The 21,144-nt window shown below is 37.9% G+C and overlaps 2 protein-coding genes and 1 long non-coding RNA gene across 6 annotated transcripts in view; 2 read left to right on the top strand and 1 right to left on the bottom strand.

The window, feature by feature from the left end:
- The window catches only part of LOC127437839 (carnitine O-palmitoyltransferase 1, liver isoform-like), a 24,462-nt gene extending 23,002 nt beyond the window's left edge, over positions 1-1,460 (bottom strand). The window contains exon 1 of the mRNA XM_051693055.1: positions 1,128-1,460. The gene's annotated coding sequence lies outside the window, so the exon portion shown is untranslated. The remainder of the gene's footprint in view (positions 1-1,127) is intronic.
- A 1,393-nt stretch (positions 1,461-2,853) lies between these two features.
- On the top strand, positions 2,854-9,017 carry LOC127437849 (uncharacterized). Of its 3 annotated transcripts, none has more exons than XR_007896624.1 (4): positions 2,854-6,425; positions 6,536-6,621; positions 8,183-8,310; positions 8,457-9,017. It is a non-coding gene; the product is annotated as an uncharacterized LOC127437849 (long non-coding RNA). The 3 variants fall into 3 exon arrangements; XR_007896623.1 differs by adding an exon at positions 7,571-7,724 and having other exon boundaries at positions 2,854-6,621; XR_007896622.1 differs by having other exon boundaries at positions 2,854-6,621.
- A 913-nt stretch (positions 9,018-9,930) lies between these two features.
- Positions 9,931-21,144, top strand: part of LOC127437844 (nucleosome assembly protein 1-like 4) — a 29,000-nt gene continuing 17,786 nt past the window's right edge. For both annotated transcript variants that reach the window (XM_051693061.1, XM_051693062.1), the window contains exons 1-8: positions 9,931-10,009; positions 11,456-11,503; positions 11,698-11,758; positions 12,468-12,627; positions 13,200-13,283; positions 13,513-13,644; positions 20,448-20,519; positions 20,629-20,768. In XM_051693061.1, the coding sequence (XP_051549021.1) occupies positions 11,470-11,503; positions 11,698-11,758; positions 12,468-12,627; positions 13,200-13,283; positions 13,513-13,644; positions 20,448-20,519; positions 20,629-20,768 (683 nt within the window). In that variant the 5' untranslated portion in view covers positions 9,931-10,009; positions 11,456-11,469. The remainder of the gene's footprint in view (positions 10,010-11,455; positions 11,504-11,697; positions 11,759-12,467; positions 12,628-13,199; positions 13,284-13,512; positions 13,645-20,447; positions 20,520-20,628; positions 20,769-21,144) is intronic.

Genomic DNA, 21,144 nt, shown 5'->3' with positions numbered 1-21,144 from the left:
CACACCTGTCTAAACTTCACCAAAGGATCATGCACACACTTGCAATGATATTTATAACTAAATGCATCATTAGACATGTTTATAAGAATGATATTATCATCATATAGCAAGAGCCTCATAAGCATACACCTCATGAAGGTCATGTTTTGGAAAGGGTGCTATGTAGGCTATGTTATGTATTCAAAGTCATATTTTACACTGCTCACCGTCATCCGTCCCCCCAGCAGCTGTGATCACATGACGTGCCGGTGCGGATGGAAAGTAGGGGAAAGGTCGCGCGCTGGTGACACGGGACTGTGTTGATGTTTCACACTGCTTAACGCCATTATAGGTCACAATCTGTTTTCATAAGTTTATATTATATATTCTAATGCAACAGGTACAAAATTAATAGTCTCTTATACGGTAGAAAGAGGAAATATCGAGTATTCCCTCAGTTGTTTCTACACAAAAGCGAAATATCTTTTGTATTATCATAATTATTATTATTTAGGCTAGCTACCGAAAACACACGCAATTATTAGCTAGACCTATATCTAATTTTATAATAGGTCGAGCAGAATAACCGTCTTGCTATTTAATGTTTTGATTCTGTTCAGTTCGCGCGACTTCCGGTGCAGGGAAATGTAACTGATTTGAACTTGTGGTATCACTTTGACAAGTATTGCTATTATTATTATCAAATTTAAAATATCAAGTAAACCAATATCACTTTTTTTTTTTCAAATATTCAGGGGCTGTTGTAAACACAACGAATGATATATAACAAATACGCATTCTTTATAATAACTGCCTATTCTGATAGCCTTTTAAAATGACCCTCTCATGTCCCGGGCACCCATTGACCTCGTTGTGTATTATGCAACATTCATCAGGTGCGCTTGGATGTCAGGATGTCAATGCACATGCGTTCATAAATGCAAAAGCCTATTGCACACCATAAATGACACTCAGTTTAGTTTAATGCAAAGAAAAGCTGCGTTGCGTTGCTGTCAGTCTCACAGCATAGGACACACCACAGGGGGTGTGCTGGTGCACTTTCACCTACTTACTGGTGAACAGCCATATTATTTATATTTATATATCATGCCAAATAGAAGATGAAGTGGATGAATTTGTATTCTTACCTCGCCGTCTCTTCCTGAAAAGCTGACGATGTGGGTTACTGTTTCAGGTTAGAAGACGCACCGTTTTGCCGCCGCCTGCTTTAAGTGTAAGCTTTGAATGCATTTGGATAAGGGTAATTTACTAGACCCGCCCATCGCCGTGACGTCATACCACACTTACAGTTTTAACCTCAACGCACAAGCAGTAGACATGGAACGCTTTGATCCGGATTCTAAATGTGACGTAAAATATTTTAAATTCTTTGCAGACTTTTAACGGTGACGCACCAGACTCGATCATAAAAAAAGAAAAATCTATTCCATATAATAATTGACTGGGTTCCCATGGTCATAGAAAACCTGGCAATATCAAGGAATTTTAAAGTTGTCAGCTCCAGGCATGGAAATTCATTAAACTTTTAAAAGTCATGGATATTTCTATAGTGAATAGACTACACACAGTATTATATTCTAGGGCATATGCAGGCATACAACGTATGCCCACCTATCTTTCTTAGGATTTTGCGCATGCCCACCTGAAATAAGTGATGATACCTACGGCCGCCAGAACAACGAGTAGGCTTTTGACCCAGAACTTTTTCAGTCTACTGCAAGATGCTGCAGCACCTTTGAGTGAATTGTGTTTTTATTATTATTATTATTGTTGTTGTTATTATTTTAAAAAAGTGTACAGTGATTCTCTCTAAACGCGCACGAAGCAGCGAGAGCGCAACTGATGGCACAGGCAATACAGACAGTCCGACTAATCTGATCCATCAATCAGAACGTTCATTTCAGACGCGATTGGATATTTGCTAACCAATCATATTTTCCGTTTCAGTAAGGGGCGGGACATTTCCAGCGTCTAATGCTAATGCACAAGCAACCCTGGAGTAACCATAATTTGCGCTGTAAATTTATTTCCCTGCTAAACGTATATATATATAAAACCTGAAAGGCTGCTCAGCAAGGAGAAGCCTCTGCTCCAAAACCGCCATAAAAAAACCAGACTACAGTTTGCAAGTGCACATGGGGACAAAGATCGTACTTTTTAGAGAAATGTCCTCTGGTCAGATGAAACAAAAATTTAACTGTTTGGCCATAATGACCATCGTTATGTTTGGAGGAAAAAGGGTGAGGACTGCAAGCCGAAGAACACCATCCCAACTGTGAAGCATGGGGGTGGCAAGCATCATGTTTGTGGGGATGTTTGCTGCAAGAGGGACTGGTTCACTTCACAAAATAGATGGCATCATGAGGAAGGAAAATTGTGGCTATATTGAAGCAACATCTCAAGACATCAGCCAGGAAGTTAAAAGTCAGTCACAAATGGGTCTTCCAAATTGCAGATGCTGGACAACTGTATCCCGTAATTATATCAAATGTCTTTTTTTTTTTTTTTTTTTTTTTGCCTTTTACTGATGTATAAATCTATATGTATATATATATTTTTCTTAGTAGGAAAACAATTTCATTATACACAGAAAAGCACATTATAGTACACAAAAAAAAAATAACCATTAATTATTTCATAGGATATATGGTAATACAAGATAACATGTTAATGTGAACATTACTACACTCATATAAGAGTGAATGAATGTTTATTGTGTATTATGTATGAAGTAGTTTATTAATTAGAGTAATTTTCATAGTAGACTAATGAAAGGAACATTAATAAGCAATTACCATGCATGTGCATGGGGGGGGGGGGGTCTTTCATAAATTCACAGTATGCCCACCTCTTCAGACAACTACACCACTGACATTTTAAATTATGCTAAAATATCTCATCCGCTTGAAATAGCCTTTTGTAGTAGGTGAAATACCTAGGCCTAATAATAATTGAATGGGAAAGTCATTGAAATTAACTTGTCAAAAGGTGTGGGAACCCATCAAGGTCCTTAAGTTTGAATTCTCTTTTCAGTGTTATTACACTCTAAAAAATGATGGGATATTTTTTCTACCCATTCGCTGGGTTAAGTATTTTTACCTATTTTGCTGGGTTGTATTCTCGGTAATGGCTCATATTGACCCAGCGTTTGGGTTCCTTGGTTGACACAAAGTGCACTTGGAATATTTGACCCAGCGCTTGGGTTATCTCCTCGTCTTCTCGCGCTGTTCAAAGCCAAAACGTAACGGTCGAGAGGAGGACGACGTTGGACAGTATATGAGTAAAGGTGAGTGATGATATTTGTTTTGCTATAAATCTATAAAACTAGCTTTATTTCAACTAGTGAGAAGTGTGATATTTTTGGGATTTACATATTTAAGAAAAAGGGACCATTCAAAAATTTGAATCAAATTCATCTGGGTCACTTGGCTGCTCAAGACGGCGCCTCTTCGAATGTCTCCCATCTGGAATGGTCTTTTGGGGGGATCTCACATTTTGCAATCTTTTGTATAGCTGTGAGTACACAGTAACCTGTGACAAGACAATTTAAATAAATGTTTCAAATATCAAACAAATTCTTCAAACAAATGCTATCAACAAAAGCCAACATGAAACACTTGGATCATCAACTGGCTGCATTTCACTTACCCATGTATTCTTGTTGTTCAGGTCTCGGTCCTGCAGCATGGGGTAGTAAAGGAATATTCTCTTTGCCATAGCAGTAATTTCTGGTTTTGATGGGTATCTGTCTCTATCCCCCGTTGCCCTCAGGATTGCGATCATACTGGTCATGGTGTTTCGGATGAGCCGGCATCTGAGGTCCAAACTAGGATTTATGTATTTTGCTATCAAATGTATACCGAAAGAGCTGCTTTCCAGCCTTACCTCCCTATTTTTGCTGGCAGTCTACAAAACGTATGATGCCAAAACCTATGGCATTGTTGCCGTTTTAAAGCCCATAGTGGAGGATGTGAAATCATTAGAGAAAGAGGGTGTTGATATCAAAACATCATCCTTTGAGGGAACAGTAAAAGTCAGCATCTGCCAGGTTGTTGGTGATAATTTGGGGCTGAATGCAGTTCTTGGATTTACTGAAAGCTTTGCAAGCAATTCTGCTTGCCGGTGGTGCCGTGTTCCAAAAGAAGTTCTTAGGGTACAGGTAAAAGAAGACCGTGGAATTCTCCGAACTGCTGAGTCCAATGAGAGAGACATTGGTCTTGATAGTGTCTCAGACACTGGCCTAAAACGTGCAAGTGCCCTCAGTGATCTCCACTTTTTTGATGTCAGCAAAAACATGGCGCCAGACATTATGCATGACATCTTAGAAGGTGTAGGGAGTTATGAGATGAAGCTGATCATAAACTCACTGATTAAGGAAGGACACTTTACATTTACATTTATGCATTTGGCAGACGCTTTTATCCAAAGCGACTTACAGTGCACTTATTATAGGGACAATCCCCCCGGGGCAACCTGGAGTTAAGTGCCTTGCTCAAGGACACAATGGTGGTGGCTGTGGGGATTGAACCAGCAACCTTCTGATTACCAGTTATGTGCTTTAGTCCACTACGCCACCACCACTCCAACACTTCACTGTAGACACACTAAATTACAGGATCACAAGCTTTGACTATGGCTTTAGTGATGTCCACAACAAGCCCACTTTGATTACAAAGCATTACCTGCGTAACAAAGATGGGGTCATGAAGCAGACAGCAGCACAGATGTGGTGCCTTTTGAGACTGCTTCCTCTAATGGTTGGAGATCTAGTCCCAGAGTCAAATAGGTTCTGGGAGCTACTGCTTCTCCTTCTTTCCTGCATGAAATTGATTTTTTCTCCATCTCTCACTGTCAAGAGTACAATCTACTTGAAGTGGCTAATAGAGGAACACCATACTCTCTTTCTTGAGTTGTACCCACATCAACATCTGAAACCTAAACACCACTTCATGTTGCATTATCCAAGAGCCATAAGACAGCTTGGGCCATTGGTGCAGTTTTGGACTATGCGATTTGAAGCGAAGCATGGCTTCTTTAAACGCATAAGCCATATCACATGCAACTTCAGGAATATCTGTAAGACGATAGCCATTAGACATCAAGTAATGTTGTGTTACAATTTATTTTCTGAAGGTGTCTTTGATCACATTGTTGATGTGGGCCAAGGTCACAGCACTATTCTCGCTGATCTTGAGAGATGTGATGAAATCCAAGGAGGCTTCCTACACAGAGGTGTATGTGCCAGCCTGGGTAAAACTTAAGGGAACAACATATAGGCCAGGTATGACAGTGTTTGTGTCTTACTGTTCAAGTGGTGACCCACAATTTGGATGTATAAGACACTGCTTGGCTTTTAACTCCAAATTCATATTAGTGACTGAGAAGTTAGTCACTGTTGGATTTGAAAAACATTTATTTGCCTTTGCTGTGCAACACACAGCAAAGATGATCTGACTGATCATCATCCTGTTCATACAGTTCAGTCATTCAGAAAGAATGATGACTGTTTTATGTGTCTCTCCGATACAGGGTGTTGTAATGGTCTGAAAAAAACTGAAATCAGTTATTGTTTAAAATGGTCAAATATAATGTCATTTAATTCCATGTAATCTAACCATATCTGGTTTAATCCAAATAAAGTTTTCTTAGTGTTTAGTGTTATTGAAGGCTTTTCAAAAATTATTTATAAAATCAGTTTACATTTTGTCAAACAAATACAGTCTAGGTTGGGGAAGATATTTTTTTTTGGAGGCAAGCTTCATCATTATCTAGCTCCAAGCATGCATAGAGTTCTGTGAAACCAGAGGCGCCCATGTCCACAAGCGAGCTATGGAGACGGGTCAGAACCAGTAGACCTTTGACATAGAATTTGTGCACATTTCAGGCTTGGCAGTTGTGTGAGTCAAAAAGTGCAATATGAAATATGATATGTATTTCCAAGTATTCCTTATCAATTTCTCAGTTCATTTTAAATGCATTAAGTTAACTTACATTTTTATATAGAATACTGTATATTGTATTTGCCTAAACATTGTTTTTTGGGGGTTTTTTGTTATGTAGAACAATATCCCACCACAGCTCAACACTGCATCGGAAAATACACAGCCAACATTTGTTCTTAATCTTGTTCCAGATGACACGTTTGTTATGTTTCCTGACAACTAGGAAAAGCATGACTACTGACAACTATTTTAAATTTGTTGTCAGTACCTTTTTGTAAAGTAACATTTCCTATTTGCATTCAGTAAGATACTGTAGTTTACTGACAACTCTGCGATGTACCAGGATATCCGTGCAATACTGATGAAAGCACCACATGGACCCTCCATTGTGGAGAGTCTAGAGAGTAATAAAATTACCACCAAGCAAAGGCGTGCAATGGTGCAAATTACTGTTTCTTATCTTATTGAGAAATATGGTGAAACGTAAGTATAAATACGTTGTATTTGCATGTATTTTCACCCAAATCAAGACAGAATGAGACTATCTATTTTGAAACAATGTTTTTCTCTCTTATTTGGCAATCATAATACAGACCATCAACAGAGACCAAAAAAGGCAATGGCCATGTCTCTAGTAGAGACATTTCCCTGTCTCCGTGACCCTGAAGGAAATGGCTTTGTGAGTATATTCATCTTATTTTATTCTGCTGACCGACATTATCTATCTCAGCTGTCATTTAACTTTTCTGTTTAAAACAATGAAAAACTATTTGCCAATGTGGTAAGAAAAATCAACTTAAATTCATTGGGAAAACAAGTTTATTTTTCTTAACCCCATTGGTAGATTATTTTTCTTGTTGTAAGAATAAAGTCAGACTTAATATCTTATGCCATTTTGCTTGACAAGAAAATTAGTTTTAAGAATGTTTAGATATTTTTACAGTAAAACAGGACAAAAATACTGGGTAAAAGTATTTTTTTTTTTTTTTTTGCTGTGTAATTTGGCACAAGACTTCATAGCTAGTTGATAGTGTCACTTTAGAAATAATAATGGTGCTTTTAATCAGTTATTGGGGTAACAAGGGTGCGTGTGTGTGAGAGCGAGAGAGCGAGCGAATGAACGGGCTTGTGTGATTACCTGCTTCTGCCATGACTCTCGTCTTGGAGATTATTTAGCCACTCAAACTATTCTCCTCACTATGTATGGGGTCAATACTGACACATGTCCTTTTCCATTCTCATTATTAACATTACCAGTAGATATAAACTTCTTACTTATTCTTACTTAGAGATGTCCTGATTTGTGCAGCTCAGCGACCTTTTTTTGCACATCAATACTGTACTCTATGACTGTAGAAATTTGGCCTGTGTGTCACCTCATATTTATACTCCAGTAAAATTATATTGTGGATTGTTCCCCCACATTTATTTACTTTGATTTTTCAATCATTTTACTTGACTTAAAGGTTAGATTTTTGTGAATATTTGAATGAAAGAGCAAGAGGATAAACAGCCTGTTTTGCTCATATTTACCAAGGGTGGCGATATTTGTGGAGGGCACTGTACATATACAGCTGATGTAAATTAACCAGTATGACTTTTCACTTTGCCAACTTACCTCTCAACAGCATCAACTTTGTCTCCCGAGAGAGCAATTCAATTAAAAGAATGGCTAAAAAACTATACCAGACCACAGGACCAGGTCGAGCAGTATATGAAAGCAACTGCTCTTTTTAGGGCTCACTGGATTTGCCACAACAGCTCCAAACCAATATGTAATAGGTCAGTTTTGGAACTTGAATATTTCAGACCCCACTGACTTGTATTAAAAGGACAAACAGACATCTCCTTCAAAATATCTTTGTTTGAGTTCTGCAGAAGTAAGAAAGTCATATGAGTTTGAGATGGCATGAGGATGAGAAAACTGTGAAAGAAGTTTTCAAACTTTTTGGTGAACTATTCCTTTAAAGCCACACAAAGCCAGCAACATTTAAAATTCTTATTAGTGCAGCGGTTGTTTTGGAGCTGAGAGGGGTATTTTAGCTACTGTCTAGGACGCATTGAGGATGGACTAGTGTTTACACCTAAAATGTGATGTGGTCACTTGTGTTTTGATGACCTCCATATAGTATATGCTTTTTGTGATCCAGTTACAAAACATTTTGGGCCCCATTTACACCTGTATTTAGTGCTGATCACTTGTGATCGGATCACTGAAATTAACTTTTATCTCCTTTTAGATACTAAAGGCACCATGGCACTAAAAATTTTACCTCAGATCATTCCACCATCAGTGTACAAGATTGGCAACAAAACCTTCCGGCCAACTATTGAGGAAGCCAGAACCTCTTTCACTGATGTACAACCAGTAAGTAGAACATGTGAAAACAACACCAGAGCAGGCTCATTTATTTATTTTAAATTACAGCTGTTCATCAAGTGCACTAAACCTGTAACAATTTTTTTGGTAAGGAGTACATGCACTTTAACGTTTTATGTTATTTTCTTATTTAGTCTGGAACCAACATGGTGCAGTACCTACTAAAACAAAGGGAGGAGAAGCCCTTCCCATTTGTCTTAGAACTTGGAGTTGGTGGACAGTTTTTCGTGGTGGTGAATGGGGAAGCCCTAGAAGAGCAGACTCTCCTCAAGGCAGTAGATGTTTGTTTTAAGTCCTTTTTTTGCTTTGACACCCACTTTCCAAAACAATGCGCCCCTGCCTGGGAGTTTTTGCAGCAGTGTGCCTCCATTTATGCTGCTGAGGACTAAATTGTTTATTAAACTAACTAATGCAGGTATTTTGTATCCATGTATGTATCTATTTTTATTTATTTATTTATTTGGTGTATTGTGAATTGATTTGCTACAATTTAGTAATTCATGTACATTCTTAATAATTAAAGCACTGCCTTGTTCCGAAAATTTAATTAAACACTGTTTGAATTATTTGATGCTGGACTAAATAAATTAAATGTTAAATAAAAATACTGATAGTATTTATTTAATTTGATATTCTGTTAAAATAACTATTTGCTATTATTTTGTCATCCAAAAGTTTTTTAATAGTTTTTTATTTCCTGCCTGGTTCAGAATAAAATGATCATTTTTGCTGGCCATTTACTAATTAAATAAAATAATTTCATGTTGTACATGCATACTGTTGTTTATTTGAATTTTTGTGAAACATTTTTTTTGTTGTTTTTGTTTTTTTAAAATAAGCATAACATGCTTATTACTATTTGTAGTAGTAGATTATCTAAAATAAAGAACCTTTAAAAAGTAGTCACTTTAACCCAGCATCGTGTCAAGAAACAACCCAGCACACTGGTTAAAATAAATAACCCAGCAAGTTAAGTCAAAAATAACCCAGTGTGTGTTCTGTCCAATATTTACCCAGCACTGGGTTACCAAATAACCCAGCAATGGTTATTTTTAACCCAGCATTTTTTTAGAGTGTAGTACCATGAAACATTAATAATAACCTTTTGCACTATAGTCAATAAGCTGACCTGAAGTTGTTAAAAGTTTATTTATAAAAACAAAAATTGTCTGACCATGTCAAATGTCAAAATTCATACTTTGCGCATTCTGGCTGATCTGAGAACTGTCACGCACTTGTTTAAACCGCAACGCAGTGTCAGAACTTGACTGAAAACTGTTCTGAGATCAGCACAACAGGGCATTAAACTCGCACTCAGCCTGTTAAAAAATCGATTATATTATAGCCTAGACCGAAAGCATATAATTTAAACACAGACAAATCATTACAGTATGTAATGTACAATATTTCTCTTTATAATTTCCAAAATGTGTTAATTAGGTGGTAAACTTGCCAGAAATAGACCTACCCTACAGTATGCACTACACACTGCAAAATGCGCTCCTCTAACGCGATGAGACTGTCGCAACCAATGAGGTTTCGCAATACAAAAAGGCGTATCTCTGATTGGCCCACTCACACGGCCCGTGACAGCGATTCGTCCAATGAGAGATGAGTATGGTGCAACATGCCATCGCACTTCTCCGTCTGCTAGAAGCGTGACGACAGTGTGGAGCGTAACGTGGAGGTAAGTCAAAGAAAACATTATTCTGAGCGCGAATAGAGCTGAATATGTGTATGTAGTATTTTGGAAACGATCTGCGTCGTTTTAATGTGTTTAAACTACTTCATTCGAAGGTTTTTAATGTTAAAACGGAGCTGCAATACAGGTGCTGACAGATACATGTGCATGGGGCATTTAACTGCCATAGACACATGCATGACAGTACAGTGACTGCAGTAACCATGCAGCTGTTCTAGTTTATTAAAGCATGTTACCAGAGTTCCTATTCTTTCACCAGAGTATTTATATAGACTGTTTTTCAAAACCCACCTAAATTAGGTTGCTGCTGAAAGAGGTGTTGGTGAGGCCAGCAGGGGGTGCTCACCCTGCGATCTGTGTGGTTCCTAACGCACCAGTGTAGTGATGGGGACACTATACTGTAAAAAGGCACTGTCCGTCAGATAAGACGTTAAACTGAGGTCCTGACGCTCTGTGTTCATTAAAAATCCCAGGACAATTCTTGTAAAGAGTAGGGGTGTAACCCTGGTGTCCTGGCCAATCTTGGCCTCCTAATAATCCCCATCCATTAATTGGCTGTATCACTCTACTCTCTCCTCTCCACTGATAGGCGGTGTGTGGTGAGTGTACTGATGCACTATAGCTGCCGTCATATCATCCGGGTGGATACTGCACACTGGTGGTGGTTGAGGAGAGTCCCCTGTTTCACCGAGTAAAGCGCTTTGAGTGTAGTGTCAGAAAAGCACTATATAAATGTAAAGTTCGTCATCACCTATAGCGTTTCAAGCCACACTGTTGTTAGTCATACTTTGACATGGATACTAACTTTGTGTCTTCTTGCATTGTGCATCTAGATCTGAAGAGAGTTAGGTATGTGGGACCTGGGTAGCTCAGCGAGTATTGATGCTGACTACCACCCCTGAAGTCACGAGTTCGAATCCAGGGCGTGCTGAGTGACTTCAGCCAGGTCTCCTAAGCAACCAAATTGGCCAGGTTGTTAAGGAGGGTAGAGTCACATGGGGTAACCTCCTCGAGGTAGCGATTAGGGGTTCTCGCTCTCAATGGGGCGCATGGTAATTTGTGCGTGGATCGCGGAGAGTAGCACGAGCCTCCCATGCTATGAGTCTCTGCGGTGTCATGCACAGCGAGCCACGTGATAAGATGCATGGATTGACGGTCTCAGAAGCGGAGGCAACTGAGACTTGTCCTCTACCACCCGGATTGAGGCGAGTAACCGTGCCACCACGAGGACCTACTAAGTAGTGGGAATTGGGCATTCCAAATTGGAAGAAAAGAGGATTAAAAAAAAAAGACAATTAGGTATACGTGCAGAAAGGAGAGTTATAATTTTTTTGGGGAGCACAATTTAATGAACAGATGAAAGCATGACCCAAATGGCTTTTAAATGTAACCATGACAAGTTTTTATCTTCATTTTGTCTTTGCAAATTAGCTGAGGAGTGAAAAATGGAAAGAAAAAATGAAAAGAGTGAAGCCAAAGGTGTGTTTTGCATTTTGTTTTATGATCATATATGAGTTCTGTATTTTGTAAAACTTTTTTATGATTTATATGAAGCATTAAATACATTGAAGGTGGAAAGGATTTGCATGTAAATTAGATTGAAACCAACCAAAAGTAACTCTTTTCTATTTTTTATTTTATTTTATTATTTTTTTTGTTTTTTGTATATTTAGGCAAAGGAGGAAACAAAACTTCTCAGTCTGAGAAACCAGAGGACTTTTTACAGGTAGAAAGGTAAGCGATTTATCTGTTTGACGTAGAAAAGTAGGATTTTTTTTTTTTTTTTTTCACGTTTTTAGGTGTTTTCTGAGGTCTCTTTATATATGTTTTACAACACATTCCTTCTTGGTGCATTCTTTTTGTACCTGTTTTTTGTAAACATTTGCAAAGTTTCAGCAACATGTTATGAATCGTAAAAATCTGTAAGGTTACATAAACTTGTTGTTTACAATCATCCGTGAAGTTTCATTGTGAATGTGTTTTGTAAACATTGGTAAAGTTAATGAACTTTTTGTTTAAGCCGTAAAGTTTCATAAAATCTGTAAAGTTTCTTATCCTTGCGTTTTGTGAACATCTTTAAAATTTCATTAGCTTGTTGTGTTTCATTAACTTGTTGCATTTTGTAAACATCTGTGAAGTTTCGTAAACGTCTGTGCATTTTCTAAACATCTTTATAGTTTTGTAAACATCTGTTAACTGTATTTTGTAATCATCTGTAAAGTTTCGTAAATATCTGTAAACTTGTGTTTTGTAAACATCTGTGCATTTTCTAAACATCTGTTAACTTGTATTTTGTAAACATCAGTAATGATTTGCTAACATCTGTTAACTTGTTGCATTTTGTAAACATCTGTAAACTTGTGTTTTGTAAGCATCTGTAAAGTTTTGTAAACTTTTTATCGTATTAATGTCTAAAACTGTTCCCTGGCTGTTTTCTATCCAGAGTACCGAATTTCAGCCTACTTCCCAAGAATGCAAAGCGAAGAGTTTATGCCCTGAAGAGACTCCAACTCCAGAGTGCCAACATTGAGGCCAAGTTTTACGAGGAAGTTCATGAACTGGAGAGAAAGTACTCTGCGCTCTACCAGCCTATCTTTAACAAGGTATGCACTGCAGGTTGATCTCTGCAATACCAAGCATTCTGTTTAAACATGCTCATTGTGTCTATTACAACATCAGAACTGTTTTTCTTGCGTGTTTAACCCCTCAAACACCTGCAATATCTGAGCAATGCTTTTTAATAAGTCTGTCCAGTGTTCCCCAAAATTGAGCCTGTCCAAAGAAAACAGCTTCTGTTACTGTCTGTGGTTTCTCTAAAGCACGACTGTTGACCTTCATGCCCTGTGGTGGCCTGTTCGGTCACCATTTATGTGCTAAATTCAACCCACCAGAACGAATGACCGACTGCCCTCATTCTAGTCTGGCCATTTCCTTGGTTGGGGACAGGCTAATAGTTCACCCAAACCACAATGCGTATTAAGGGAAGTCAGTCTTCTTGTTGAAGACTTTAGCGAAATGTTCATTGATGTTTCAAAACGAGCATGTGAAATCAGAACTATTGGTTTTGGTTTTGAGCTTGTTTGCAGAGGCAATGCTATAAGTGGTCTGCATTTCGAATGATGATGTCATGTGCTTGGAAATGATGTCGCACGAGACAATTCTCTTTTGTGTTCAGAGACGAGAGATCGTGACGGGGGTCGTTGAACCCACAGATGAGGAATGCGAGTGGCAAAGTGACAAGGAGGAAGAGGAGCTTGCTGTAAGTGGACATTGAGTATGATACTCACTATATATACAAATGATGTTTGATGAATCGGATCAAACATGGTGTAATGAAACAGTGTTGTGTAAATAAATTCCAGCTTTCAAAGTGTTAGGCTTTCTTGGCAAACCTTTGTATGGATGCCCTGAGTGTAATGTCTAAATTGGAGCATCTTTGTGAGTGCTGTGATCAAGGGTTAAATCAATAAACTGATCTTAACCTTTAGGAGGATTTGCAGAAGAAAGCTGCTCTGGAGGAGAAGCAGGCAGATTCAGCCAGTGCCGTTGATCTGAAAGGCATCCCGGAATTCTGGCTAACCATCTTTAAACATGTGGATATGCTGGGTGAAATGCTGCAGGTGAGCTGTCATATTCTCATTACTTTGCACAAAGAAATGTCCAGGTCCTATCTCACCCCAAAAAGAAAAATTAATATTATTTTTCATAGAGGAAACAAAGCCTATTTTTATGACAGTTAAGCACATTTCAGTGGTGGAAAGAGTACTCTTTTTTTTTTTTTTTTTTTTTTTTTACTTAAAAGTACTGCTGTTGAAGAAATAATTCACTTGAGTACAAGTAGAAGTACTGAGAAATATTATGACTCAGGTAAGAGTAAATAAGTAGTTTGCAGAAAAACGACTCAAGTTATTACGTTACAAGTTACTTTATGAAAATTATATATACACTGCGTGCCCAATTATTAGGCAAATTGTATTCCTCAGGATTAATTTTATTGTTTAACAAACACAATGCTCTCAGTCAATCCAAAATGTTATTGAACCTCAAACCTGAATGTTTAACAAAGAAAAAGTGAGTTTTGTCTTTCTCAGGGGAATATATATACGTGTGCACAATTATTAGGCAGCTAAATTACAAAAAGAATTTTTCCCAACTCAATTGTTTATTCTCAATTTTTAGAGTAGGCGCAGCAATAAATAACACAAAATGACAATTAAATAACATTTTTGGCCTTTCAAAAATATTCAGTGACCAATATAGCCACCCTTCTTTTTCCGCTGATCATCCTTGAGATGTTTCTACAACTTGGAGTCCACCTGTAGTAAATTCAGTTGATTGGACATGATTTGGAAAGGCAGTGCATGTCAGAGCACAAACCAAGCCATGAAGTCCAAGGAATTGTCTGTAGAGGCACAGATCTAGGGAAGCCACTCCTCAGTAAAAGGCACATGACAGCCCTCCTGGAGTTTGCCAAAAGGCACCTGAAGGACTCTCAGACCATGAGAAACAAAGATTGAACTCTTTGGCCTGAATGGCAAGCATCATGTCTGGAGGAAACCAGGCACCGCTCATCACCTGGCCAATACCATCCCTACAGTGAAGCATGGTGGTGGCAGCATCATGCTGTGGGGATGTTTTTCAGTGGCGGGAACTGGGAGACTAGTCAGGATTGAGGGAAAGATGAATGCAGCAATGTACAGAGACATCCTTGATGAAAACCTGCTCCAGAGTGCTCTGGACCTCAGACTGGGGCGAAGGTTCATCTTCCAACAGGACAACAACCCTAAGCACACAGCCAAGATAACAAAGGAGTGGCTCCGGGACAACTCTGTGAATGTCCTTGAGTGGACCAGCCAAAGCCCAGACTTGAACCCGATTGAACATCTCTGGAGAGATCTGAAAATGGCTGTGCACCGACGCTCCCCATCCAACCTGATGGAGCTTGAGAGGTCCTGCAAAGAAGAATGGGAGAAACTGCCCAAAAATAGGTGTGCCAAGCTTGTAGCATCATACTCAAAAAGACTTGGTGCTGTAATTGGTGCCAAAGGTGCTTCAACAAAGTATTGAGCGAAGGCTGTGAATACTTATGTACATGTGATATATTTTTTTTTTTTTTTTTTTTTTTTAATGAATTTGCAAAGATTTCAAACAAACTTCTTTCACGTTGTCATTATGGGGTATTGTTTGTAGAATTTTGAGGAAAATAATGAATTTAATAAATTTTGGAATAAGGCTGTAACATAACAAAATGTGGAAAACGTGAAGCGCTGTGAATACTTTCCGGATGCACTGTAGCAGCCCATACCGGTAACCCCCTCCACCTTGCTGGCACCTGACTCAAAGTGGTGCCCTGTGTCCATTAGTGATCCAGCCACAGACCCATCCATCTGGTCCATCAAGTGTCACTCTCATTTCATCTGTCCATAACACCTTTGAAAAATCTGTCTTCAGGCTTTTCTTTGCCCAATCTTGGCGCTTCAAGTGAATATGTTCAGTGGTGCTCGAGTTTCAGCCTTCTTAACCTTGGCCATGTCTCTGAACACTTGGCACCTTGTACTTCTGGACACTCCAGGTAGGTTGCAGTTCTGGAATATGGTAGCATTGGAGGATAATGGGTTCCTGGTAGCTTCACAAGTCTTAATTCTTCTCAAGTCTTTTGCAGTTAATTTGCACCTTTTCTTCTCCATGCGTTTTTTGTGCCCCAGTTGACTATTTGCAACAAAACGTTTGATTGTCCGGTGGTCACGCTTCATAATTTAGCTATTTCAAGAGTGTTGCATCTGTCTGAAAGGCATTTTACAATATTTGACTTTTCAGTGCCAGTTAAATCTCTTTTTTGGCCCATTTTACCTGAGGCAATGAAGCTGCCTAATAATTATGCACACCTTGATATAAGGTGTTAGTCACTTTCGCCACACCCTCCCTCATTACACAAATATATATCACCTGAAAATGATTGAATCCAATAAGCATTCAAGTTTATATGGTTTGGAGTTGGAAAATGTGCATGGAAATAATGATAAGATCAGAATACTCGCTTGCCTAATAATTGGGCACGCAGTGTAGTATATATGCTTCAGTTTTTAGAACACAAAGACATTTTCGTTCTTGAAAGAAATAGATGCTTCCTTTCACCAAGGATGCATTAATTTGATCAAAAATACTGCCAAAATCATTAATCGGAAATTATTATTACGGTTTGAATAGTTGTCTTAAGTGGTATTTATTCCATTTTTTTCTTGAGCCATGATGGCCAACATATACTGTGTCACCTATTCCTTACAAAAGCATTCTAAAGTGCTAATTTGGTACTCAAGAAAACATTTTTATAATTAGACCAATTGAAAATGGTTGTGCTACCATGCGGAAATCACAATACAGTGAGTTGTTTTCCCCATTTGCTGAGGTATTGAGTTCTTACAAGTTGCTTTACACTTGCAAGTAAAATTTTGGTTTTAAAAATAGGCAAAAAAGAAACATTTCTCCTGAAATTCTATTTTCTCCTGAAGTCTATGTTTTAGAGAGATGAAGGCTATTCCATGCATTACTGTTTAGAAAAAAATAATCTCTAACCAGGATAGAGAGGGAAGTGGGCGGCCAGATGCATAACAAAGATAAGTAAATCACAGTGTCTAATTTGAGAAACAGACTCCTCACAGGTCCTCAACTAGCAGCTTCTAAATGCCAAAGACCTGCATTGCTGCAAGAGGATTTTTGGACAAACAAAGTTTTAAGAATACAAAATTTCTTTAAATAGAAATAGCCATTTGTAACATTCTAAATGTCTCTAAATCATCTCTAAACTACATAATGTTCATTGTGATTGAAACACATTCCTATTTCAGGTTTATTCTCATTCATGTATGTCCAAGTATCTTGGCTATTAAGTTAACATACTGTACAAAACTAATATAATGCAATATCACAGAGGATGAAATGTATCCCCTTTGATATTGCAGCAATTATCCAGATATGGAATGAGATTATTAAGCAAACTGTTATCAACTCCTACATGCCAACTGAATAAAATAAGGCAAAAATAAACATTTCACACAGTGTTTAGTGAGAGATATGATTGATCCCTTGCAGACTTTTGGCCTCTAGCGGGTGAGGCAGGGCAGTGAAGTACAGTACAGCACCATGAGCGAGAGTGTCACGCACTAGGACAGTTAATTTTGAACAAGAGGGGCGAACGGTTACAGAATTTAACGTGGGAGTACAATATGAACTGATGTGGATTGATAGAAGGGAGAGACCATCTGTGCGCGTGGTGGTGCGAGGAACCAGATGACGGGAAAAAAAATAATGTTCAGTGAAAAGTCAAAAGAAGATCACAATGTATGTAATTGTAACTATATCAGATTTTTAATAAAACGCATGAACTCATTGCGTGGGCATTTTTTGCCTCCATATTTTGAATTTCGGGGATATTTTTGTTAATTTCGGTGGTGTTGTTAATTTCTGACACTATTGGCATTGTGTCTTTCTAAGGTATTTAAAAAGTTTGTTTTAGACATATAGTAGCAAGTAAACAAGATATCCCTACATATGTCAAACTACATTGTGTTAATGTTTGACACCGTTAAAACATTGGCTACCTTAAAAACAAGTGAAGTTTGATCAGTAGTTAAACATGTTCAGATTGTTTTCTCATACCTGAATGAATGGCTCCTTTCCAGAATAAAATGATATATGCAGAAAATCACAGTATTACAGTTATTGTATAGTGACAGGGCAGAAAGTCTTGGAGAAGCTAGAGAAGAGAGGACACCGGCGGCAGTTTTTGCGAGCTGCTGTGCTCATGATGCGGTGCCCTGCAGGCTTCCGTCGTACCACGCACAGTGCGTTTTAGTTTATAAACAGATTTAGTGCTTATGTTAGAAATGTTATGTATTTATCTGTTCTTTGTAATTGTGGTGAAAAATAACTGTAGCGAAGATGAATACTACATTTTTTTTTAATCAACTCAAGTAAAAGTACTATTATTTATTTATACTTAGTTGAAAAATGTGAAAAATGTACTCAAGTACTGTAATGAAAGTAGTTGTAATTAGTTACTTTCCACCTCTGGCACATTTCCTCCTCTAAAAAATGATCATACTTATTACTGTAATGAAAACCACCCTGCCTTTTTTTTTTTTCATTAAATTGAAAGCATTAATATATATATATATATACACACACACACACACACACATACATATACACAGTGTTGGGGAGTAACGGAATACATGTAACGGGAATACGTATTTAAAATACAAAATATAAGTAACTGTATTCCACTACATTTACAATTTAAATCATTGGTAATTATAAAAAGTATTTTGATTACTGTAGAGATTACTTTGCATTTTATTGTAATTTATTTCATTTAATATTTAGTCCTTTCAGATGGAAAACATTTATACATATGAATGATGCGATCCAAAGTGCATTTGAACAGCGGTGAAACACTTTCTTATGATGTGTTACATTCATACGAGCAGACAGAGAAGTAAGTTTGAAGTAAGTTTGGAGCAGAAGAAATAGAAATAAACCTTGTGTAAATTGTCAGCTTTATGCTAAGCTAAAATGCTATTTCTAGCCATTTTACATGCACAGGTTACCAGACACGATCATATTTTTTTATCAAGAAAATTCACATTGGATCATAATTTATTTTTTTCTAGTAAGACCTTTGATATTAGAGCAAAAATCCATTTTTGTATTGTTTTCCTGTAAAAATATCAAAAAATCCTTAAAACAAGATAAATTTGATTTATCTTGTTTTAGAAACAACACTGCATAAGATATTTAGTTTTTTCAGAGAATGTATTTTTAACGTGTATTTTGTCTAACTGTACTGGCAGAGTTTTTATAGTCAAAACAAGTGAAAAAAATCTACCAGTGCTGAAGAAGTAATCCAAAGTATTTAGAATACGTTACTGACCTTGAGTAATCCAACGGAATACGTTACAAATTACATTTTACAGCATGTGTTCTGTAATCTGTAGTGGAATACTTTTAAAAAGTAACCCTCCCAACCCTATATATATAATATCAATTAAAACAACCTGCCTATTATTGTGTAGGTCCCCCTCATGCCGCCAAAACAGCGCCAACATTCTATTCTTGATAGAATGTTGGCAAATGTACAATTGCACAGATTGGTTATCTGAGTTACCGTAGACTTTGTCAGTTCAAACCAGTCTGGCCATTCTCTGTTGACCTCTCTCATCAACAAGGCTTTTTTGTCTGCAGAACTGCTGCTCACTGGATGTTTTTTGTTTTTGGCACCATTCTGAGTAAATTCTAGAGACTGTTGTGTGCGTGAAAATCCCAGGAGATCAGCAGTTACAGAAATACTCAAACCAGCCCATCTGGCACCAACAATCATGCTACTCTCCAAATCACTGAGAGAGTCACATTTTTTCCCCCATTCTGATTGTTGATGTGATCATTAACTGAAGCTCCTGACCCGTATCTGCGTGATTTTATGCACTGCACTGCTGCCACACGATTGGCTGATTAGATAATCGCATATATGATTGTTGGTGCCAGATGGGCTGGTTTGGGTATTTGGTTTAAGGCAGAACTTTGAAGCTCAAAAAAGCCAATAAAGGCTGCATAAAAGTAATCTATAAGACTCCAGTGGTTAAATATGTCTTCAGAAGCTATATGATAGGTGTGGGTGAGAAACAGATCAATATTTAAGTCCTTTTTTACTATAAATCTCCACCTTCGACCAGCCTTGATCAGTAGGTGGCTGAATGTGGAAGTGAAAGAGAAAGTGGAGGTTCAGTAAAAAAACAAAAAAAAACAAAACTTAAATATTGATCTGTTTCTCACCCACACCTATTATATCACTTTTGAAGAAATATATTTAACCACTGCAGTCTTATGGATTTCTTCTATGTTTCCTTTTTGTGCTTTTTGGACCTTCTGCGTTCTGGTCACCATTAACTTGAAATATGAGGACCTACAGAGCTGAGATATTCTCCTAAAAATCTTGTTTGTGTTCTGCAGAAGACAAAGTCATACACGTCTTGGATGATACGAGGGTGATTAAATGATGAGAGAATTTTCATTTTTGAGTGAACTGTTCCTTTAACAGCTTATTTTAAGTATGTATTGGTAAGCCTGCACTGAATCTGGGCCTGCAGAATTCTGTAGATTTTCACAGTATTCGACAACTCATCATTCATAAACTTCTGCACATTGCCCACTGGTGTTCATTTATGAACGATTTTGCCTAATTTGATCAGTCTTTCAGATACCAATCCGAGTGTAGTACATGTAGCTCTTAGTACATTTTATCATATTTAAAGATTTTCCCCTAGCAGAAAATGTGAAGCAAGTGTGCAGATTCTGCATGGGCCTAATATTTTTAGTTTAATCATAATCCTTATATCGATTTTTTTTTTTTTTTTTTTTTCTCCTATAGGAGCATGATGAGCCAATCCTGAAACACTTGCAGGACATCTCTGTGAAATTTTCTGAGCCTGGACAGCCAATGGTTTGTACTCTGAACCCTATTTACCAACAATGTATTATTATTTTTTTTTTTACACATAAATACTCTAGATAAGTCTAATTTTCAGTGTTGTACAATTGTCAATAAACAGAGTTTCACGTTAGAGTTCCATTTCGAGCCCAACAGCTACTTCAGCAACACGATCCTCACTAAAGTCTACAAGATGAAATCAGAGCCGGATGCAGCAGATCCGTTCTCTTTCGAGGGACCGGAGATTGTGGACTGTGAAGGGTGAGAGTTTGAATAATTTGTGGAATCGCTAAAGCAAGCATCACTATTAATATTGTTCCTTCTTGGAACAATCATAGCCTGGGTAGCTCAGCGAGTATTGACGCTGACTACCGCGCTTGGAGTCGCGAGTTCGAATCCAGGGTGTGATGAGTGACTCCAGCCATGTCTCCTAAGCACTAACCAAATTGGCCCGGTTGTTAGGGAGGGTAGAGTCATATGGGGTAACCTCCTCGTGGTCGCGATTAGAGGTTCTCACTCTCAATGGGGTACGTGGTAAGTTGTGCATGGATCGCGGAGAGTAGTATGAGCCTCCACATGCTGTGAGTCTCCGCGGTGTCATGCATAACGAGCCACGTGATAAGATGCGCGGATTGAC

This window comes from Myxocyprinus asiaticus, chromosome 48 (genome assembly GCF_019703515.2).
Source record: "Myxocyprinus asiaticus isolate MX2 ecotype Aquarium Trade chromosome 48, UBuf_Myxa_2, whole genome shotgun sequence".
In the NCBI taxonomy this organism is placed as follows: domain Eukaryota; kingdom Metazoa; phylum Chordata; class Actinopteri; order Cypriniformes; family Catostomidae; genus Myxocyprinus; species Myxocyprinus asiaticus.
This window is presented reverse-complemented; position numbering and strand designations above follow the sequence as displayed.